Source organism: Pelophylax lessonae (genome assembly GCF_965119305.1).
Source record: "Pelophylax lessonae genome assembly, chromosome: 1".
Classification (NCBI taxonomy): Eukaryota; Metazoa; Chordata; class Amphibia; order Anura; family Ranidae; genus Pelophylax; species Pelophylax lessonae.
In genome coordinates, this window is record NC_138768.1 from 119,841,021 (window position 1) to 119,866,157 (window position 25,137).

At 42.9% G+C, this 25,137-nt stretch overlaps 1 protein-coding gene across 1 annotated transcript in view; it reads right to left on the reverse strand.

The window, feature by feature from the left end:
- The window catches only part of RNF180 (ring finger protein 180), a 125,833-nt gene that overhangs the window by 69,242 nt on the left and 31,454 nt on the right, over positions 1–25,137 (reverse strand). Inside the window, exon 3 of the mRNA XM_082271018.1 lies at positions 8,518–8,613. Coding sequence (XP_082127144.1) covers positions 8,518–8,613 — 96 coding nt within the window. The remainder of the gene's footprint in view (positions 1–8,517; positions 8,614–25,137) is intronic.

The window sequence follows — 25,137 nt, forward strand, 5'->3', positions numbered from 1 at the left end:
CTGCAGTGGCACACTTATTAGCATTTGGGGCCGTCGGGCTAGTTGTATTATGTGTGGTTGGCGGTCTGTCCAAATGTCCTCACCCGCCGGTATTATCATACTGGCAGGTAGCCGTGTGAGTGCTTTATGGGGGTGCCAGACATATTTGCCTCCTGGACCCTGCCCTCCAGCCCAATTTGCTCCATAAGACTGGCACTATACTAAAAGTGTAGCCCAAGCCAACGGGGACCCTTTTCGTACGGGAGCCAAGAGGAGGCTGTTTTTTTTTTTTGTGTGGGGTGCAGCTTTTTTGCTGCCCCCCTGCAAAGTGCCGCCCTAGGCCTTTTTGGCCTAGGCCAAGATACAGCACTGCATAGCCCCAGTAGTGAGGGGGGGGAGAGAGGGGACAGGTAAGGGGGGGGGGTGCATGACAGGACAGAGGGGAACCCAGAGGTATGAGGGTCCAACTGTCCTAAGGAGGAGCCCGTGTCCACCCCAAAACCCGCCAGGGGGAGAGGAGGAAACATTTTACCTACCATACCTGGAACAGGCGGCGCCATCTCCTGACAGAACCCCTCTCCGCCGAAGTGGGGGGGGCTGTCGGCCAATAGGAACGCTGCGACTCGGGCCTAGACCCGGTCATATGCGACCTGGCGAGACGTTTAACTCGCAGAGCCAGTCCCCGTCTGGTGGGACTATGTTGCGGCCGACCTAGTGTGGAGCTAAGATCTGCGCACACTCGCTGGCCGGCTGGGGTGACCACAGGATCTATATATCCAGCCTGTCACCCAAATCCGGCTTAGTTGCTTGTAGATCTCACAGGAAAAAAATCTGGTGAAAAAAACTATCTAGAAAAAAACAGCAAAGGAACTAGGTCCTCACTCCTGACTAGGCAGATTAAAACTGATATCCTATAGCAGGGAGAGAGGGTATACCCCCTGGGACTACCCATAGGCATAGCCAGAACTTTATTTCTGCCCCAAGTATCATACTCCTGTAGGGGGCAGTATAACCCTACTGTTATGAAGAACAGAGACTGCATCCGTCAATGAACGATAGAGAAAGAAGACTTTACAATCACTTTACCCATATCAAATGGGATAGTAAGAGACTTTCTAGATCTGGCTATTGTAATACGTACAGCTATGACCTCAAAGGAGATTAGCCTTCTTACATGCCTCAGAGCCTCTAGTACTGATTGGTCAAACATAGCTTGTTGTTGAGTCTTTTTAAGATTTGTTCCTGTGAATGAGTATATATAATGTTATACACACAAATCCAAAATCCGCAGACTTTTGGGCAGCCAAAACAATAATAAAAAAAAAAAAACTACAGCTCACTAATTTGTAGATGTGGTGGCTGCATTACTTTTCTTTTTTTATGCTTTTTCCCTTTTTTTTTTACCTGGTGATCTGGCCAATAAACCTGTTATTTGTAAGATTCTGGTACCTTCGGTACCCTTCCAGCCCATTTCTTCTGCATTGCGTCCCACCTTTTCAGCTAGGTGGAACGCATATACCTGCCTATCTCTTTAAGCCGGAATGACGTCATCACTAGGCGCCGCTCTGAGCGGCTATTTCAATCGCCGGCTTTCACTCACAAGGTGTTCGTGCAAACCGCTTGTTATACAGCCTTGTCTGACGCTGCCAAAGCCTCCAGCTATTTCCCCAGTATCTGGATAGACCAGAGTCTCTCTACTTGATCCTGTATCTCGCTACTGATCCTGTATCTCGCTACCTGATCCTTATCTCATTACCGGACCCCTCATCTCTCTAAACCAACTAGTGATAAGTACCCCACAGGGGATTCCTTCCTATCAACTTACACTATCTACTCTTGCATACTAAAGACTGTTGCTATCTCTGCATTACTATTTCTATCATCTGCACTGTTACTAAGATTGCTAGCTCTTGAGTCTACTACCATCTATATCCTTGCACTGAGTTAGCAATTCCTGTACACTTCATCTGCTGTCCCCTACCACCTGTTATTTGTACATGATTGCTTACCTATCTGCATACTATCTATCACCATCTGCTAACACTCCTGAACATTACTATTGAGTGCCTATCATTGCTATCACTACTCACGCCTGTCCTTTCAGCACATCACCTCTATACTATCGTATACAACCTATCACTCCAGGAACATCTTATCTGAGTGTCTGTATATTTGCATGCTAAGGGAAGGTTGGGCCACAATGATGAGTCTGGAGAGTTGGATATGGTGATTCAACACATCTCTACAGGACTACTGAGTGGAAATTCTGCAGCTGCAAATCCAGTTCACTAAACAAACGCCGGAGCGTTACAGATTGCACGAACCAGAAAAAAAAAAAATGGATTCAGCAGAATTAGCCACTCATGTGATACAACTAACACAAAAGGTAGATGCATTAATCCTTTCCCTTGCCGAAGTGAAAAATTTAAATCAGACTTTGAGACAGCAGATAGCCCGTGTTTCACAGCTCACTGCTGCTCAACCTCGTGAGCCCAAAATAAACCCTCCTCTAGTGTTTACAGGTGATCGGAAAAAATTTAGTGAATTTAAAAACGCATGTCAATTGCTTTTTAATTTAAAACCTCGTACTTACACTACAGACCAAATTAAAGTCTGCACCACTATCTCATATTTGTCGGGTGATCCACGGGCTTGGGCAGACTCTCTCTTTGAGAAAGATGACCCTCTTCTTAACTCCTATCCTTTATTCTTAGCAGAACTCGCTAGCTTATATGAAGACCCAAATAGGCAGAGTACTGCTGACAGCCAATTGAGGGCTTTAAAACAAGGAAGGAGACCTGTTGAAGACTTCGTAGCAGAGTTCAAAAGATGGACCCTTGATTCAGGGTGGAATGATGCATCTTTGCGAACCCATTTCAGACTCGGGTTATCAGAAGCCGTTAAAGACGAGCTCGCCCGAGCGGATTTACCTGGCACTTTGGATGCCTTAATACAACTCAGCATTAATATTGACAGGCGACTGCGAGAAAGAAAGGCTGAGAAAATGGGAGTACCATTATCCAATCCTTCTCGGGTTTCGCCCGTTGACCCTACTCCTATGGAGGTAGGAACCATACGCCCACCATTATCGTCTACTGAACGAGCCAGGAGAAGATCTGAAAATCTCTGCATGTACTGCGCCTCTCCGGATCATTTGATAAGCGTCTGTCCCCTTGTCCGCAAAAAAGAGGGTGAGTGCTCACATGTCTTGCTGGGGGGATTAACGACTTCTTTTTCTAATCCCTATCTTTTTATTCATTTGACCTTACAGTGGGACCACAATAGGATCACCACCAAGGCTATGATCGACACAGGATCTTGTGGGAACTACATTGACACTAGTTTTGTTGCTTTAAATAAAATACCTATTATTTCAAAATCTAAACCTGTCTCTGTTAGTTTTATTAACGGTATTCCGTTATCTTCTGGTCCAATTACCAATCAGACACAAGCACTCCTTGCTACTGCTAACGAGTCTCATGCTGAGACCACCACTTTTGATGTATTACCATCACCACATTTCCCCATTATTTTGGGACTTCCCTGGTTACACATACATCAACCAACCATTGATTGGAAAACAAGGACTCTAACCTTCCCCTCTCACTACTGCGAGACCACGTGTAACCTCCAATCATATAAAAAAATCCTGTCCATGGTGTCAGATGAAATTTCACCACCACCATGTTATCAGGATCTATCAGAAGTCTTCCTTGAGAAAAATGCTCAAGTATTGCCTCCCCATAGGGACTACGATTGTTCTATTGATCTACTCCCTAATAGTAAACTACCTTTCGGTCATGTTTATCCTCTTTCTCAGGATGAACTTTCTCATCTCAAGGAATACTTGGATGAGAATTTAGCGAAAGGGTTTATTAGACCCTCTACTTCTTCCACAGCTGCAGGACTTTTCTTTGTCCACAATAAGGATTTAAGTCTCAGGCCTATTATTGACTATAGGCAATTAAATACCATTACGATAAAGGATCGCTATCCTTTACCTCTCATTCCCGAACTCATTGAACAAGTGCGCGGAGCTACCTACTTTTTAAAATTGGACCTAAAAGGGGCATACAACCTCATCCGAATCCGTAATGGGGATGAGTGGAAGATGGCATTCAGAACCAGATACGGATTATTCGAATATCTAGTGATGCCTTTTGGGTTGTGTAATGCTCCTGCTGCATTTCAGCGATTCATAAATGACATCTTCAGAGACTTACTTGATGTTTGTGTTGTGGTATATCTGGATGATATACTCATTTATTCTCAGTCCTTGTCCGAACATGTTAGACATGTAAGACTTGTGCTATCCAGATTACTCGCACACAATTTATACGTAAAATTGAAAAAATGCCTATTTCATAAGGAATAAGTACTATTCCTAGGATACATCATATCTAAGAACGGTATCAAGATGGATATGAGCAAGATATCGTGTATACTGGATTGGCCTGTACCAATAACTCGTAAGGCATTACAACGATTCCTTGGATTTTCAAACTTCTATAGGAAGTTCATCAAGAACTTCTCTTCTATTGTGAGACCGCTCACACAACTTACAAGTGTAAAGAAACCATTCAAATGGTCTGAAGAAGCAATGTTAAAATCAAGCTTCACTTCTGCTCCCATACTACGCCATCCAGACCCATCCCTCCAATACATCCTGGAGGTAGATGCGTCAAATATGGCTGTAGGAGCAGTTCTTTCCCAACGACCAACGAATACTTCACCACTCCACCCAGTTGCTTTTTTCTCTAAATCACTAAGTAGCCAAGAGGTGAATTACCCAGTGGGTGAAAAAGAGTTGCTTGCCATAAAACTGGCACTAGAAAATTGGCGACATTTACTTGAAGGTACTCGATTGCCAATACTCATATATACAGATCATAAGAATCTCCAATACCTTCAGACCAACAAGACTCTTTCCCACCGGCAGGTACGTTGGTCATTATTCTTCCTAAGATTCAACTTCCTAGTGACCTACACGCCTGCAGACAAAAACAAAAAAGCGGATGCGCTATCACGGCTAACCGAAGATAACTGCGCCGAAATCCCTTCACTTCCTATAATACCCCATGACCGTATTATTGGTGTTGTTCGTTCCTTGAAGGAAGAGATTCTGCACAGTATAGGACTGGATTCACCACCACCACAACTAAGTGCTGATGCAGAAGGCTTCCTCTACTTTAACGACAAACTCTACATACCTCCTGGTATGCGTACCAAGATCTTGGAATTATCACATGACGTACCCATGGCAGGACATATGGGTATGACTAAGACATTCAATTTGCTCACCAGGCAATTTTGGTGGCCTTATATGAAGACGTCTGTACAAAAATTTGTTTCCTCATGTGACATCTGTGCAAGGTCCAAAATTGACACTACAAAACCATCTGGTCTACTTTGCAGTCTACCAATACCCAAAGTTCCATGGGAAGTTGTGTCCTTAGACTTTATAGTAGAATTACCACCTTCCAAAGGATTTACTACCATTCTAGTGTCAGTGGACCATCTGACAAAGATGGCACATTTCATTTCTATTCGCAGACTACCTTCATCTAAGGAAACAGCGGAATTACTAGTGAAACGTGTTCAAGCTACATGGAATTCCAAAGACTCTTTTATCTGACCGAGGTTCACAGTTCATCTCCAAGTTTTGGCAAGCTCTATGTCATATACTACGAATTGAGCGAAAACTTACTTCTCCCTACCACCCTCAGACCAATGGACAAACTGAAAGAGTCAACCAGTGCATTGAACAATATTTGCGTTGCTACACCTCATACCTACAGGATGATTGGGTGGACCTCCTCCCTCTGGCAGAATTTGCTTACAATAACGCAACCCACAGTACTACTAAGCAAAGTCCATTCTACATAAACTATGGGTTTCATCCCACACTTCTTCCACCACGCATCCTGCCATCAATTAACCCAGTAGCCTCTGACTATCTTACCCAAATAAAAGACTCTCTGGGTTTACTTAACACCACCATCTCACATGCTCATAGCCAACAAAAAAGGTACTACGACCTCCGTAGAAGACCTTCTCCTCAATATGCTATTGGGGATCTCGTTTGGCTATCTACGAAAAACTTAAGGTTAAAGATCCCCAGTAAGAAGCTTGGGCCTTTGTTTCTAGGACCTTTCCCAATTGAGAAGCTCATTGGAAGAGCTGCAGCTCAACTCACCTTACCGGCAGATCTTAAAATACACCCCATCTTTCACGTGTCGCTACTAAAACCACATGTTTCCAACCAAGACCTACCATCTCGCCTCCACCTCCAGTATAAGTTGAGGGCGGAGAAGAATTTGAGATTAAGGAGATTTTGGATTCTCGTATCCACAGAGGGAAACTCCAATATCTCATAAGATGGAAAAACTATGGACCCCAAGACGACACCTGGTTGGATACTTCTGACGTTCACGCTCCAAGGCTTATACGAAGGTTCCACTCCAAATACCCGGAGAGACCAGTGCTATAGGCCTTCCGGAGCCGGCCTTAAGGGGGGGGGGGGGTACTGTAAGATTCTGTTACCTTCGGTACCCTTCCAGCCCATTTCTTCTGCATTGCGTCCCACCTTTTCAGCTAGGTGGAACGCATATACCTGCCTATCTCTTTAAGCCGGAATGACGTCATCACTAGGCGCCGCTCTGAGCGGCTATTTCAATCGCCGGCTTTCACTCACAAGGTGTTCGTGCAAACCGCTTGTTATACAGCCTTGTCTGATGCTGCCAAAGCCTCCAGCTATTTCCCCAGTATCTGGATAGACCGGAGTCTCTCTACTTGATCCTGTATCTCGCTACTGATCCTGTATCTCGCTACCTGATCCTTATCTCATTACCGGACCCCTCATCTCTCTAAACCAACTAGTGATAAGTACCCCACAGGGGATTCCTTCCTATCAACTTACACTATCTACTCTTGCATACTAAAGACTGTTGCTATCTATGCATTACTATTTCTATCACTGCACTTCATCTGCTGTCCCCTACCACCTGTTATTTGTACATGATTGCTAACCTATCTGCATACTATCTATCACCATCTGCTAACACTCCTGAACATTACTATTGAGTGCCTATCATTGCTATCACTACTCACGCCTGTCCTTTCAGCACATCACCTCTATACTATCGTATACAACCTATCACTCCAGGAACATCTTATCTGAGTGTCTGTATATTTGCATGCTGAGGCATGCTGGGCCACAATGATGAGTCTGGAGAGTTGGATATGGTGATTCAACACATCTCTACACGACTACTGAGTGGAAATCCTGCAGCTGCAAATCCAGTTCACTAAACAAACGCCGGAGCGTTACATTATTTTTCAACTTTCTCTATCAGAACAAGCTGTCCAGATAACATATCAGATACAGGGTTGAGACAAACCATTCAACGCTGACGTTCAAGTCCAATTAAATGGCTGACTGTGCCCTTCTTCCACCTTGTCTGTAATGCCTTCATTACAAATCTAGTTCTGTTCTCCTCACCCCTAATGTCTCCTGTAGACTTGAATGGGATGTACCTTTCTTGTAAGGGCAACATCCCATTTAAAGCCTGTTAGTCAAACATCAAGCAAAAGAAATAAAAAATAAATCAGCGCTGGGATGACCCCGCCCTTATATGGCACCATTGACCAAATATGGACATATATATATATATATATATGGTCAATTATGCCACTGGGTGACTCTGCCCCTTAGTTTATTACAGCGATGAGGGGGAACTGTCAGTTGGCGGGAGACAAGCGATGGAGGGGTTGTGTCAACAGGTTTATTTTTTTCCTTGTGGGTCAGTGTTGTCCTTCATCGTGATTGATGATGTTTAGGGGACATTTATCTATTTGATAAAGGACTTGTCAAAAACTGTCTGTGTTTTATGTGCACTTGTATTTTTTTTCTTTTGTAAATAAATAGGGGTACTATGTACCTCAATACTCATTCCCATAGGAGGAGGAGCTGGATCTGGGGGCTTAATAAGTCACCCCTTGCACCCCTCACAACCACCGGGGAAGGGTTGTAGGGAAGAGGCCCTTGTACTCACCAACATGGCCCCTCCCCCAAGCAATGTACCCCCCCATGTTGAGGTCATGTGGCCTGGTATGGTTGGGGGGGCACATGTTCGCCCCCCCCCCCCCCATTGCTAGCCTACCAGGCTGCATGCTCGGAGAAGGGTCTGGTATGGATTTTGGAGGGAAAGACCTAAGGGACATGTAAAGATTTTGGGGGGACCCCATGCAGTATGGATTGGGGGACCTGGACGTCTTTTAAAAAAATAACGCCAACTCTTTTGTTTACTGATGTACACTGAATCTGTTATTTCTATGTATAAACATGACTGAACAAATGACGCCCGTGTGAAAGGAGCCTTATAGTTTGTTCTCCATCTTCAAAGAAAACATCCTGTATTGGTGGAAGCACCAGCTAACGCTACACCTATGAGTTCCCCATTACAGGATCAAGATGGCAGCTTTACTCCTGTCTTTCATCAGCCTTACTGGGAGCATAAAACGTGAATTAAACATTACCTTTTCAAACTCTTTCTTTATCCAGTCTGGACTTTCTTCAATCTCCATGTGCCATATATTACAAGCCCCTTGATAAGTGGATGAATAAACACCTTTCTGAAACAGAAAAAGAGAGAAAAACCAAACTCCTATGTGACTAAATAAAACCAACAAAGTAAACCATGTTATCAAAAAACAGATCTTATAATTAAGTACTTTACAGATAAAGATTCCTGGCTGTCTAATCCTAAAAGTCTTTATTTTTCTCATTTTCTCTTTGTGTTCTTACTGAAGTTTGGACTTTAAACCTAATTAGAGATGGATTTGTGCTTCTTGAGATATGAAACAAAAAGGGATAAGAATCCGAATGAGATGTGCATAGGTCTGCAAAGCTAGAGTGTGATGAAAGGGTTCACTTTTCTGATTTAGAGAGATTTGTAAAAAAAAAAAAAAAAACTATAATTAATCTAATTTAATTTTATAACTTATTGGCACTTACTATAAAATCTTGATCACTCTATTACATCCAATTAAGTTTGCCATTCAAGTATAATTATGAGAAACAGCTTAGTTAAACGTGCTGAGATTCATTGTCAATCTAAATGAGTGAATATGAACAACATGTTCTGCTTATGTTGTAAGAGAGAAAAAAAGCTCTAGCGGAGGTCTTTAAATATCATTCTGTATCCAGGCTCTCCCTCTGCTCTGATCATATTACTAGCAGGCGGCTGCGTAGGCAGGAAATCACCCATTTTCTTGTGCACAATGCATACAATGAGCAGGGTTTTGCCAGGTCAAGCATATGTAAGGGAAGCCTGACCTCCCTATAACTCATACAACACATTCTGTTTACAGCTTAGGAAATTATGTTGTTATTTAATATTAGAAAAGAAGAGGTGACAGCTCCACCAGTGAGTCCTTCTCAAGCGAGTTTATTTCACCAGGTGGTAGAGGAGATGTTTCTGCTTTTACAGGCTTAAAATGGATTCACTGATTTTGCGGTCACCTCTGTACTTATATCAAAAATGCAGTCGCTGCATGAAAACCAACTCCATTATCAACATCCATTTCCTGAGGCTTTTCCACCAGCCATATACACCTTTGTAGAGTAAACAAGTGTGGAATGATGTACGGAGAGTTCTTTATTATCGGTATTGTACATTGTATATATTCTATATCCATTATGCTGGCGAAGACATTCCAGAAACAGTTTTCACAAATGCTAGAAACCGATTACGCAATTATTAAAGAATCAAAAATTGCAGGGCTGGGAACTTTGCTTCTGCTGTAGACAAGTGTTTTATCTATAAGTGTTTAAACATGCTTGAGATGGTCATGTTAGGTTTCTACTGCTGTATCAGCCAGGTGTGTATGTAGATTTGCCTGGATGTGTTGGTGCAGTATTGCCCTCGCTCTGCCGAGACCCACAATTACCAGCAGCCTGGCAGATGGCAGATTATTCCCTAGTGGGTCTGTTTAGAACAGGAGTGGGGAACCTTTTTTCTGCCAAGGGCCATTTGGGTATTCATAAAATCCTTCGGGGGCCGTACAAAATTATCAACTTAAAATTGTGACTGTTATATTTGGCCAAACATTTAATTAACTCAGCCCTAATGTGATGGCTGCAACTGCTTCTGTTTGGTGAGGTGTGTGATGTTAGCTGGTATTGATGATGTTGCTACTCGCAACTGTTTTTCCAGGTTTGCGTCGGTTAGTCTGGAGCGCAGTCGACTCTTTATGGTGGTGAGTTTTGAAAATAACTGCTGATGGGTACTGCTGGTGGGTACAGCTGGCTGGCATTGCTGGCTGGTAATGTGCTGTGGGTACTGCTAGCTTAGGCTGGTACTACTGGCTAGTACTGCTTGCTCAGGCAGGTACTGATGTGGGTACTGCTGGCTGGTATTGCTGTAGGTACTGCTGGCTCAGGCTGGTACTGGCATTGCTGGCTGGTACTGTGCTGTAGGTACTGCTGGCTGGTACTGCTGTGGGTACTGCTGGCTGGTACTGTTGTGGGTACTGCTGACTCTGGCTGGTACTGCTGTTGGTACTGCTCGCTATGGCTGGTACTGCTGTGGGTATTGCTGGGTTTGGATGGTACTGCTGGCTCTGGCTGGTGGCGCTTTGGGTACTGCTGGCTCTGGCTGGTACTGCTGTGAGTACTGCTGGCTTTGGCTGGTACTGTTGTGAGTACTGCTGGCTCTGGCTGGTACCGCTGTGAGTACTGCTGGTTCTGTCTGGTACTGCTAGCTCTGGCTGGTACTGCTGCCTCTGGCTGGTACTGCTGCCTCTGGCTGGTACTGCTGTGTGTGCTGCTGGCGGGAAATGCTGGCTAGGAGAAGTGTAGCGTGCAGCAGTGCCGCCCTGGAGGAAGAGGCGATGTTTCCTGCATTGGTCACAGGCGGAGTGCATTTGATTTCACTCCGCCTGTGACTCACTCGGACTGTCAGAAAGGAGCCGGAACTATACCGGAAGCATCAGCTCCGTTCTGACAGATCAGCTGAGAGACACAGACTCAGCTGTATGGGGGCTGGACCAGATGACTTTGTGGGCCACATACGGCCCTCGGATGGTAGGTTCCCCACCCCTGGTTTAGAAGGAAGAATGGGTGACTTCACAGCAATAAGGATTCTTCCTTCAGGCTATGAATCAGGAAAGGACCATCATAAAAAGGAAAAATAGTGGTACGGTATGAGAAAACTGATAACACCCAGTCATACCAACAAGGAAATTAGAGGGGTTTTTTTTCTTGCTAAGGGGTATTTAATATCGAGTATATAGTATTTTAAATATTAGAGACACTGGTCTGGGCAGTGGCATAGCCAACTGTTAAAGCTACATTTTAACTATATTTGTTAGTTGCAATTTCCAATGGCTGTAGAAGTTTCAGGTTTATGTTCTTCAGCTGATATTTCCTCCTCTGGGGAACCCCTGGGGCCCGTGATTGGTGGGGTGCAGCAAGGAGACTGCAAACATATACTAGTCCGTCAACTATATGCAATCATTGGGCTGTGCACCCTGTTCTTCTGGTATCCATTAAAGAAACTCCTCAAAACTAAACAGACCCTACCTGCCACAAGGTCCCCAGTGTCACCTCCACAGTCCTAACATGCACTATAATGTAAAAAGTATTAGGACACCTGCCTTTATACGCACATGAACTTTAATGTGGCATCCCAGTGTTAAGTAGGGTACGCACTATAAGAAAATCAGGCGGGTGAGCGATTGCCTAATTTTTCTCGTTGTTTCACAGCAAATCAGAACCGATGAATAATAATTTGCAAAAAAAAAAAAAAAAATTTGTACGACAAAAGTTTTTTTTTTGTGGTTTATTGTTTCTGATCAGGCGCAGTCTTTCTTGTATGAAAAGAGTAAATATTAAATGAAAATCGTTTGTTCTGTTTCTGTACAAGAATAATTTTGGAGTTTATCCCTTCGAGAATTTTTAAACAAAAAGTCACAATCGGCTGTCGAAAGTTGTGTTCCTCGGACGAAAATGTTCGTCCAGCTTTCTTAAAGTGCGTACAAGCCTTTAGTCCATAGGGTTCAATATTGAGTTGGCCCTCCCTTTGCAGCTATAACAGCTTCAACTCTTCTGGGAAGTCTGTCCACAAGGTTTAGTGTGCCTATTGGAATGTTTGATCATTCTTCCAGAAGTGCATTTGTGAGGTCAGGCACTGATGTTGAATGAGAAGACCTGGCTCGCAGTCTCCGCTCAAATTCATCCCAAAGGTGTTCTATCGGGTTGAGGTGCAGGCCAGTCAAGTTCCTCCATCTCAAACTCGCTCATCCATGTCTTTATGGACCTTGCTTTGTGCACTGGTCCAAATCATTTGGTGGAGGGGGGATTATGGTATGGAGTTGTTTTTCAGGGGTTGGGCTTGGTCCCTTAGTTCCAGTGAACAGAACTCTTGAGGCTCAGGAGAGGGAGAAAAGCAGACGGCTGATGTAAACACAGCCGTCTGTCATTCTCCCTTAGATCATGACAGAGGCTATGCGATCCTGCTATGTAGGATCGTATGTCTCTGTTATGATCTAACAAGCCATGCCCCTTGACAGTTAGAATCACGACCCCTAGGGACACACTTAACCCATTGATCACTAATAAAGTTAACCCCTTCCCTGCCAGTGTCATTTTTACATTAACAGTGCATATTTATAGCACTGATTACTGTAGTAATGTCACTGGTACCCCCAAAAGTGTCAAAAATGTCAGTCAGGGGTCCGATCTGTCTGCCACAATGTCGCAGTCCCACAAAAAAAATAAAAAAAATTGCAGATCGCCGCCATTACTAGTTAAAAAAACAAAACAATAAAAATGACATAAATCTTTCCCGTAGTTAGTACGCGATAACTTTTGCGCAAACCAATCAAAATACGCTTATTGCGATTTTTTTTTACCAAAAATATGTAGCAGAAAACAAATTGGCCTAAAATGTTAAAAAAAATTGATTTTACTTATTTTTTTATTCAAAATTGTCGCTCTTTTTTTGTTTATAGTGCAAAAAGTAAAAATTGCACAGGTGATCGAATACCCCCAAAAGAAAGCTATGTTTGTGGGAAAAAAAGGATGTCAATTTCATTTGGGTACAGTGCCGCACGACCGTGCAATTGTCCGTTACAGTCACGCAGTGCCGAATCGCAAAATAGGGCCTGGTCTTTGAGCAGTCAAATCCTCCGGGGCTTAAGTGGTTAAATTGATTATTTACTTGCAGTGCCATGAAATCCTTTTGTTTAATGCCTAGCTCAAGTGTTTTGTACCAATATCCCATTGATAAATAATGGGTGCAGGTAAACATATTTTTAAATATTGATAATATTTTCACAAGCAACAACAGCATAAACTATCAGACCCCATTCACACTGGGGCGACTTGTCAGGCGACCTGGTCGCCTGACAAGTCGCCGTGGGTCGCCTGCCATAGAGTAGCACAGAACCCGTTCTAATAGGAGCGACACAAGTCGCTCCGACTTAGGAAAAGGGTCCTGAGCTTCTTTGGGGCGACATGGAGCGACCTGCATTGACTTCAATGATATGAAGTCTGTGCAGGTCTCTCCGAGGTCGCGGTGCGAGCTGTGCACCGCGACTTCACGGGTCGCCCCGGCAAGTCGGGTCGCACCTATGTGAACCGGCTATTACATCATAAAAAAAACCCTGGTAGAAAGCAGCAGAGATAGCCATTGCTATCTGTATTTTCTTGGAAGTGATGTGACCCCCCCCCCCCAGGTTCAGGTAGAGCTAGGATGCTGAGTTCTGTAGGGACATGGTGGGCAGTGGGAGAAACTATTGCACATAGCTGGGGACCTGCTATCCATCATATCGAGAAGAGCTGAATATCACTGGAGCACTGTTAGAGCAAACCATGTACTCACTACCCATTGGAGAGGCAAATATTCATCTTCTTATATTATAGGGTGCAGCTCTAGCCCTATACATGTCCCAATTGTTCCTGGTGAGCTAATCCAGCAAGTTAGATGCATACTTACCTCAGAACTATTTCCCTGGTTTTAATATTGGACCATATTTCAGACTAGGGGACGCTTGGTAAAAGACACCACAGAACCCTATGGGAAGCTACTGCACAAATATAGCCAGCACACTGAAGATTAGCTAGCTAGGATGAAACAGCAGAGGCAAAGAGTACAGTTGCAAGTAAAATAGGTTTCTGGTGTGGGGGCAGAAAGCATAAGTGAGCTTTGACTGAAATGTTTAAAACAAAAGTTCAATAATGGAAAGGATAATTTCCATGCTAGGATTTACATTATCTCACAAAAGTAGGTACATCCCTCACATTTTTGTAAATATTTTATTTTATCTTTTCATGTGACAACATTGAAGAAATTACACTTTGCTACAATGTAAAGTAGTGAGTGTACAGCTTGTATAACAGTGTACATTTGCTGTCCCCTCAAAATAACTCAACACACAGCCATTAATGTCTAAACCACTGGCAACAAAAGTGAGTACACCCCTAAGTGAAAATGTCCAAATTGGGTCCAAAGTGTCAATATTTTGTGTGGCCACCATTATTTTCCAGCACTGCCTTAACCCTCTTGGGCATGGAGGTAACCAGAGCGTCACAGGTTGTCACTGGAGTCCTCTTCCACTCCTCCATGACATCACGGAGCTGGTGGATGTTAGAGACCTTGCGCTCTTTCACCTTCTGTTTGAGGATGGCAGCACCCATACGTCTAAACCTCTGGATGTGACGCTGACCACGTGCACTCAGCTGCCTTGACCGACCATGACGAGGCCTGCTCTGAGTTGAACCTGTCCTGTTAAACCGCTGTATGTATGCTGCAGCTCAGTTTCAGGGTCTTGGCAATCTTCTTATAGCCTAGGCCATCTTTACGAAGAGCATTAATTTTTTTTTCAGATCCTCAGAGTTCTTTGTTATGACGTGCCATGTTGAACTTCCAGTGACCAGTATGAGAATGAGAGCGATAACACCAAATTTAACACACCTGCTCCCCATTCACACCTCAGACCTTGTAACACTAACAAGTCACATGACACCGGGGAGGGAAAATGGCTAACTGGGCCCAATTTGGACATTATCCCTTAGGGGTGTACTCACTTTTGTTGCCAGCGATTTAGACATTATCGGCTGTGTATTGAGATACTTTGAGGGGACAGTAAATTTAAACTGTTATACAAGCTGTAGCAAAGTGTAAGTTCCTCAGTGTTGTCACAGGAAAAGATATAAGAAATTTTTTTACAACAATGTGAGGGGTGTACTCACTTTTGTGAGATACTGTATATAACAGGCTGCAGCCTACCTCACATATCACAAATGAAAGGATATGAGAAAATAAAAATTAAAGGGAGGGATAGGTGGCGCTGCCTGAGAAAGAACTACAAGTGTATCCAAGCAAAATGCTATTGCGTAAGGGTCTCAAATATGTGTAAAACCAGATAGGAAGTGTTAATAGCCTATAAGAAATCCTATACATGTCTGTAATATATAAATCAATAGGTTAAAGTGCTCAATGTGACAAGTAATATACAAAGAATCAATAAACAATATTCTATACTAAACCATTGTGTGATATATAAATTGCTCTAAGTGCAAAGCGCATACAGTGAACTCAAAAAGTATATCAATATAACGTGACTTGTGCCAAATGGGCGAAAATAATACAGTCTATGTTGTAAAAACATTAAAAACCACAATAAATAGTTTTTCAGACCGATAAATTAATATATGGGTCCATAAAAAGGTGTTAAAGTGCAGAAATCAGTGCAAGTAAATTGCAATCTCCGGTGATCAGCCATGAAGGTGAGTACAATCGTACTCCCCCTCTTTTTAAGGTCCGCACTCACCAGAATATGGAACTCCTGCAGGGGTCATAGGCACCAATCAGAAAGCTGTATGTTTCCTCTTCTCATCTACATGCCAGGTCATAGGGTGGCAGAAACCTCTAACAGGGGCCACAGACACCAGCTAGACCGCAATCTCCTAATACGCTCAATTCCAGGGACTATCTGGCCTGGATGCCAAGACAAATCTACTTATCTTCATCCTTTACTGGTAATGGAGGTTTCTCTGCAGCAGCAGTGGCCTGTGTTATGTGAGTGACAGCAATGTCATCATAATCCTCCCCCCTGTGTGGCAGATAAAGGTCGCTTTGAATCCCCTGCAGCAGCTTGCAAAGTCTAGACCAACTTTCTGAGAGCCACGTATGCGCAGTAACTACTCGGGCAATACAAATACTGTGTATGCGACAGATGAAACCTAAAAGTTCAATAAAATCAACCCAAAGCCTTCATGGTTTCATTGCAATCTTGTTCACCTAATTTAGGCACCATGTCATGATATTGGTCAGCATACTATGGGATTGATTTACTAAAACTGGATTGTGCAAAATCTGGTGCAGCTGTTCATGGAAGCCAATCCGCTTCTAACTTCAGCTTGTTCACTTACACTCTAACAAAAAAAATGGAAGCTGATTGGTTTCTATGTGGAGATGCTCTTCAGTTTTAGTAAAACAACCCCTATGTATCCCTGCCTGCCACCTTTTTAGGCTACATGCTGTGTTCTAACCCCCCCCCCCCCCCCAAAAAAAAAAAAATATTACTAGGTCATTTCCTATGTAGTTATTTGCCTTCTGTATATTATCTACTGCTTCATCCAAAACTTTACATTATAATTTCCTTTTGTGACTATAAGCCGCAGTATTTTCCACTAAGCTGGCCATAGGGGAGTTGAATTTCAAATGGAAATTCTTAGTTAAAGAAAAGTTTTCCTAATCATTAATGGGTTAAAATAAATTTGTTTTTGTCCATAGTGACGAGAAAATTCGAAGTTGCAGGATGGAAAATTTTTCTCAAAGGAACGAATTATTAACAGTGTACGTGGTTTTGATTTGGTAAGGTCCATTTATTCTAAAACCAAAATGTTAAAAGCAAATAAATCTCTCAAACTACATCTGAATATTAAGAGAATTTGCATACAAATCAGTGTTAATTTCGTCGACTAAAACCGACTAAAACGTTTTCGTCGACTAAATTAACACAATTTTAGTAGACTAAAATACGACTAAAACTAAAACAATTCAGATAACTAAAATACAACTAAAACTAAAATGGCATTTTAGTCTTAAAGCGGTTGTAAACCCTATAAAAAAAAAAATAAAAAAAAAAAACCTGCAAGACAAAGGCATAATGAGCTAGTATGCATCGCATACTAGCCCATTATGTGTAACTTACCTTAAAACGAAGCCCGACACGGACCCCTGGACATCGCTGCGGGCGCTGCCATGATCCCTCGTCGTCTCTTCCGGGTTCGGCGGCTCCGGTGCGCTGACTGGCCAGAAGAGACGGCTCCGGCGCGATGATTGGCCGGAGCCGCGATCACGTCACTCCCGCGCATGCGCACGGGAGTGATTTTTCCGGCAAGATCCCGGCAACTTAATTGAAGGTCCCCCTGGACCTTCAGAGCGCATACGACGCTCGCGCGAGCGGCTGCATGCACTGTAAATATCTCCTAAACCGTGCCGGTTTAGGAGATATTATTTGTACCTACAGGTAAGCCTTATTATAGGCTTACCTGTAGGTAAAAGTGTCAAAAAGCGGGATACTACCGCTTTAAGACTAAAATATGACTAAAACTAAAATGGCATTTTAGTCAAAAGACTATAACTATAACTAAATCGAAATTTGCTGCCAAAATTAACACTGGTGCATGCTCAAAGCTTAATACCATAAATAATAACATATTAGATTTTTCACTCCAGGACCAGCAGTAGTATATAATGAGTTTGGAAATTGTAGAGAAATGCTTAAATAATGCATTACAATTTACAATTGAACTACACCCATTTGATTATAGATGAGTAAAATGAGTTTTAGTCGACTAAAATGTAGGACGTTTTAGTCGACTAAAATGTAGGACGTTTTAGTCGACTAAAATGTAGGACGTTTTAATCGACTAAAATGTACTGGAGTTTTAGTCGACTAAATAGGACTAAAACTAAAACACTTGCAGAAGACTAAAATAGGACTAAAACTAAAATGCCATTTTAGTCCTAAGACTAAGACTAAAACTAAATTGAAATTTGCTGCCAAAATTAACACTGATACAAATTTTCTATAAGACTTTTCCTAAGAATTTTTGGTCAACATTTTATCTATCTGTGACCAGAGCTCTAGTTTGCTGGGCCATTTCTTCACCATTGTCCAGTTTGCTTGTAAACACACTTTCATAAATCCAGTGACTATGTTGTCTCGCTTTCGAGAACATGATCTCTTTACAGGAATCCTTACAACATGGTTACAAAAAGTCTGACCCCACTAAACAAAATATTAGATCAATACACAAAAAGGTAACAAAAGCAATGCAAGTCAGAGTGGCTGCTGATCATGTCAGCGTATTTCCAGTGGGCTTTCTGCATGCACAATTAGGAGTTCACACGTTTTAGGCTTGTATTCAATTGACTTCTCAGAACTAATACAAATGTAATTTAGTCAGTGCTTAATAGCATTTGACAAGGACAACATTAATGTACGAGATTTCTGCAGGGTTTGTAGCTCCCAGTTGTATTTGTTGGCGTGACTTCTGGTCACACATTTCAAGTTCACAATACATGACAGAAAGATATTAGCGTAACTACAAAAAGGCAGGATGTCCTCAGTAGAAACATGGCATGGCTTTCAATACATGCACAACTCCATCATGGCAACAATTGTGGGGATTTTTACATATATACAGGTGCATCTCAAAAAATGTGAATATCATCAAAAAGTTAATTTATTTCAGTAACTTATTAAAAAAGTAAAACTCAGATAAAATATAGATGCATTACACAGAGTGATATATTTTAAGTGTTTCTTTCTTTTAATTTTGATAATTATGGTTTACAGATAATGAAAACCCAAAATTCAGTATCTCAGAAAATGTATAACATTATGAAAAAGTTCAATATTGTAGACTCATGGTGTCACACTGTAATCAGCTAATTAACTCAAAACACCTGTAAAGGTTTACGGAGCCTTTAGGCCCCTTTCACACAGGCGGACCTTTCAGATCCGCCTGTCCGTTTTTTTGGCGGATCTGAACGGTCCTCCCATGCATTCCTATGGGGCATCGGATGGCAGCGGAGACATGTCCGCTGACATCCGACCCGATCCGTCAAATCTGGACGGATGGAAACCCTATTTTCCATCCGTCCAGCGGATCGGATCGGATCGGATGAGAACGGACCGACAGTCCGTTCCCATCCGATTTCCCCCATAGAGATGCATGGGGAACTGACAGCTGGGTCTCCGCGCACAGCGTGGAGACACAGATGTCCTCCTGCTGCTCAGCGGGGGATCGGTGGCTCGATCCCCCACTGAGAAAAACGGAATCCGTCCGACGGACAGATAGTGTGAAAGGAGCCTTAAGCCTAGGTTTACATTAAATGCGGATTTGAAATCGTGCGAGTTCAGCTGATTTCAAACCAGCATTTCAGCTGGACTTCGGGGGGCAATTTGAGAGACATCTGTGTGGGTTCATGCACAGATGTCTATTTAACCACTTTAGCCCCGGAAGATTTGGCTGCTCAAAGACCAGGCCCTATTTTGCGATTCTGCACTGCGTGAATTTAACGAACAATTGCTCGGTCATGCCACGCTGTACCCAAATTAAATGGACGTCCTTTTTTCCCCCACAAACAGAGCTTTCTTTTGGTGGTATTTGATCACCTGTGCGATTTTTATTTTTTGCGCTATAAACAAAAAAATAGCAACCATTTTGAAAAAAATAACAATATTTTTCACGTTTTTTTATATGAAATTCTCAAAAAAAAAAAAAGTAAAAAATTTTGATTTTTAACATTTTAGGCCAATTTGTTTTCTGCTACATATTTTTGATAAAAAAAAATCGCAATAAGCGTATTTTGATTGATTTGCGCAAAAGCTATTGCGTTTACTAACTACGGGAAAGATTTATGTCTTTTTTATTGTTTTTTTTTTTAACTAGTAATGGCGGCGATCTGCAAATTTTTTTTGCGGGACTGCGACATTGCCTGACATTTTTGACACTTTTGGGGGTACCAGTGACAAAATGACACTGGCAGGGAAGGGGATTAACTTTATTGGTGATCAAGGGGTTAAGTGTGACCCTAGGGGCGTAATTCTAACTTTCAGGGGGCGTGGCCTGTTAGATAATCACAGAGACATACGATCCTACATAGCAGGATCGCATAGCCTTTGTGATGATCTAAGGGAGAATGACAGACGGCTGTGTTTACATCAGCCGTCTGTCTTTCTCCCTCTGCTGCAGGAGATCATGAGTGACCAGCTAGTGACCAGACTAGCTCCCCAGGGAATGAGCGGGGGCGGCTGAGCGAACGACGTATGGATACGTTGCTTTGCCCAGCAGCGTCAGAGTGCCGCAGTATATGCACGGTGGGCGCGGGTAAATAGGTTAAATCACCCCCGAAGTTGCCAAAAGTAGTGCAGGAACTACTTTTGGGAAACGGTGCAGTGCCGCAAAATCAGCGTCACACCGATTCGGATGGTGCCGTTGCCGGCAACAGGCTCCTATTTGGCATGCGATTTGACATGTCAAATCGGCCCGATGTGAACAGGGGCTTAATCAGTGGTTCTCAACCCCTGTCCTCAGGACCCAGGCCAGGTTTGCAAGATAACTGAAATACATCACAGGTGATATAATTTGCTGCTCAGTGATTGCAGTATTCTAGTCTGCATCTCCCCAAGGTATTACTTAAAATCTGGCCTGTTAGTGGGTCCTGAGGACAGGTGTTGAGAACCACTGCTTTAAATGGTCTCTCAGTCTGGTTCAGTAGGTTACACAATCATGGGGACGACTGCTGACTTGACAATTGTCTAGAAGACAGTAATTGACACACTCCACAAGGAGGGAAAGTCACAAAAGGTCATTGCTAAAGAAGCTGGCTTGTTAACAGAGTGCTGTATCCAAGCATATTAACGGAAAATTTAGTCAAAGAAAAAAGTGGGGTAGAAAAAGATCCACAAGCAACAAGGATAAATGCAGCCTTGAAAATATTGTGAAGCAAAAGTCATTCAATAATTTGGGGGCGATTCACAAGGAGTGGACTACAGCTGCTGTCAGTGCTTCAAGAGCCACCACATACAGACATATCCAGGACATGGGCTACAACTGTCGCATTCCTTGTGTCAAGCCACACCTGAACCAGAGACAACGTCAGTAGTGTCTTACCTGGGCTGAGGAGAAAAAGGATTGGACTGTTGCTCAGTGGTCCGAAGTCCTCTTTTCAGATGAAAGTAAATTTTGCATTTCATTTGGAAATCAAGGTCCCTGAGTCTGGAGGACCACACTTGCCCACACTGCCAAAAGTACTAATACCTGGTTTAATGATTATGGCATCACTGTGCTTGATTGACCAGCAAACTCGTCTGACCTAAACCCTACAGAGAATCCGTGAGGTATTGTCAAGAGGAAGATGAGAGACACCAGACCCAACAATGCAGACAAGCTGAAAGCCGCTATCAAAGCAACCTGGGCTTCCATAACACCTCAGCAGTGCCACAGGCTGATCGTCTCCATTCCATGCGGCAGTGCTGCAGTAATTCCTGCAAACAAAGTCCCGACCAAGTATTCAGTGTATACTATAATGTACCTGGACATACTTTTCAGTAAGCCAACATTTCTGCGTTAAATATCGGTCTTATGTAATATTCAAATTTTCTGAGATATTGAATTTTAGGTTTTCACTAGCTGTAAGCCATAATCATCAACATTAAAAGAATGAAATGCTTAAAATATATCACTCTGTTTGTAATGAATCTATATAATAGATGAGTTTCACGTTTTATTTAAATTACTGAAGTAAATTACCTTTTTTATGATATTCAAATTTTTTGAGATGCACCTGTATGTGTGTTAAAAATTGATAGTTCTGTTCAAACTAAAGCAAGCCATAGATTAATAAATTTTCGTTCATTCCACCAAGAGTGGAGGGAAAGAAAATGATTTGATTCCCCCATCAATACAGTCTATGTTGATGGGGGAATGTTTCCCACAGAGCTTTTGTATTCTGCTGGCGGCGAGCAAGGGGAGTCTTCCAAATTGGCAGAATACAATGATTACTGCTAGTGGCTATAGTAATGTCAGCTGTCAGTAATCGCATGTAGAAAAATCCAGAAGGCTGGTTGCACCCAAGTCGATCGATGGATTAACTTGGGTACAATCAGCCTGCTCACGGATTGAATCTCTGTTGGACCAACTAAATTTCTGTCCATTTATGGCTGACCTCTCCTATATGCTGTTGTAACCCATATTCTAGGGTTTCTGGTATTCTATCTTAACAGCAGAAATGTTTTAAACCAGGTAACAGCGTCTTTACAAAAGTTTCGCCCTGGATCCCATATACTCTCCTTGCCTGCACTCCCCAACTGTTTATATCTCTATTTCAGCAGTGGACACTATCCAGTGCCCCTGGGCATGGGGAAGCATATGACCTTCTCCCCGTCGATATGCTTGAGCAATGTCAGAAGACAGAGGGAGTGATATCAGTGCTCCTCTTGGCTGCCAACACCGCCAAGGGGGTTGGAAACTTTGTAGACTGCTTTGCCCTGTGAGAGGCTACTGCTGCACATGTAGCTGTGCTAATCAAAATACTTTCTGAAAATGCTCATTGTCTGGCTGTCATGATGCTGCTTTGGCTTCAGCTCAAATCCAATCAAAAGGTTTTTTTCATTTCGGATAGGTCAGGGAAGGGTTAGAGAAGAGGTTCTTAAATTTGTTTTAACAATTAAAGAATTTCAATGGGTTGCCCATTATGTTGCTATACTGCCTTCAACTAACTGTCAAAGTTATCATTATCGCCAGTCCTATTAGATACCAGTATGATTTCAAAAGATGTCAATAGCTTGGCTTAAAGTGATTATAAAAGGAAAAAAAAAAACATATAACAAACATGTAATATGTACCTGCTCTGTGAATGGTTTTGCACAGAGCAGCCCTGATCCTCCTCGTGCTCACTCCTGAGCTGGCCCTCTGCGTCCATAAGACACAGGGAGCATGGCTTAGTCCAGGGCTTGACAAATTTTCCTGAAATCTAGGAGCCAGCTAAAAAAGTTAGGAGCCAGTTTTTTTTTTTTTTTAAACTAACAACCAAGCATTATTTAATAAAACGGATATTACATTTACACATAAATACGACTAGAACCCCACTCTCCTCTATAGCGCAATTGGATGAAAACAGACTGTCTGTCTCTTTCCATCCGATGCCATCTGATCCGATCCACGGGGTGGATAGAAAATAGAACCACCATCCGTCTGCTTTTGGCGGACAGGATCAGATGGCGGCAGATTACTGCTCCATAGAGGAGAATGAAGGGTCCGATCAGGTCTGCCTGAAAAACTGACAGGCGGACCTGATCAGACAGCCCGTGTGAAAGGGGCCTTCGGCTGTGGCATGGCGATGAGGAAAAAAAAAGATATATATATAATTTTTTTTTAATAATAATAATTGGAAAAAAAAAAAGATATATTTTTTTTTATAATTAAAAAAAAAGAAAAAAATATTATTTATTTTTTTTTACATTTAAAAAATAAATTAAATTAATAATAATAACCACACTCCCTGTCAAAGGTAACTAACTGGACAGGGAGATGGGAATGCATTGAGAACAAACAGGCAGTGGAAACAGTCATTACAACAGTCATTACTCCCGGCCACCACAAGAGGGCGCCAGTTCCCCATTGGAAGCCTCTCTCATCTCAAGTAGGCCGAAAAGCCGGGGCCTCAATTTTCGGACGGCGCGGAAGTCCGTGCACTCCGTGCGCGAAAGTCCGCGCAAAAATGACAGGACACCTTCTGCAGGGCACCCCAGGCGCCAGGTCGCTAATTCTAGTCGCAAATGCGACCTGGCGCCCGGGGATTGTCGAGCCCTGGCTTAGTCCCTCCCCCCTTTTCCGCCTCACTGGCTGTGACAGTAGCGGGAGCCAATAGCTCCTGCGGCTGCATCTCAGCCAATCAGGAGAGAGAGACCCTGGAGAGCCTCGGGTCTCGTGCACATAGCTGGTTCGAGATCCGGCTTAAGTAAATATTAGGGAGGCTGAGGGGGGAGCTGCACACTGAAGGTTGACGCATAGAATGTATGAAGGTAAAAAACCTTCAGGCTTTACAATCACTTTAAGAGTGGGGAATGGCTAGAATGTCTTAGAATGTTTCACTGCTGTCTGTGCCTTCCTGTCCCAGTAACAACCATTGCCACCATTTCCCATTGCGGCTGCTAGTAAAAATCTTCCCAGCTAGGTCAATGAAAGAAATCAAAATATGACAGAAATGTAATGCCTCCCCACTCGAAAAGACAGAATGCGCACCAGAAAAAAAAAAACAGAGTTACTCTTACCGGTAACGTCTTTTCCAGGAGTTTTTCAGGACAGCCACCTCTGGGTTCCTCCCATCTCAGGAAAACACCGCCTCAACCATGTAAATTTAAACCCCCTGTCAGCCAGTGTCCTTCAGTTCTCCAAGAGTACCTCCGGAAAGATGGGGAGACACAAAGACATATCATTCCAACCTCAATTCTTCTGATCGTCTTATGTCCAAAACTTCTTCAGGTGGGTAACGGTGCTGTAAAATACGTTACTGGTAAGAGTATCTCTGTTTTTCCCCCCTCGTCTTTCAGGACAGCCCACTCTGAGAGTATAAGAGAGTACTTACTCCTAGGGTGGGACCACTGCTTGAAGGACTTTGCGCCCAAAAGCCTGATCTTTAGTGGACAACAGATCCAGCCTGTAGTGCTTGGTGAAGGTTGAAAAACTGGACCAGGTTGCTGCCCAACAGATCTGCTCTGGGGTAGCATCAGCTCGCTCTGCCTGGGAAGTCGCAACAGCCCTCATGGAATGTGCCCTGTTACCCACCCGGACCTCCTTCTCGCTTGAAACATAGGCCTTGCTAATGGCTAACCTAAGCCATCTGGCTAAAGAATTCTTAGAGGCTTTAGAATCCTTACTAGAGCTGGAAAATAGAACAAAGAAAGAATTAGACTTCCTAAATTCCTTTGTACAATCCAGGTACTGAAGGAGACACCTTCTAACATCTAACTTATGATAGTTACTCTCCTGTTCACGCACAGGATTCGAACAGAAAGTTGGTAAAACGATTTCTTGGTCTCTGTGAAACTTCGAGGCCACATTTGGTAAAA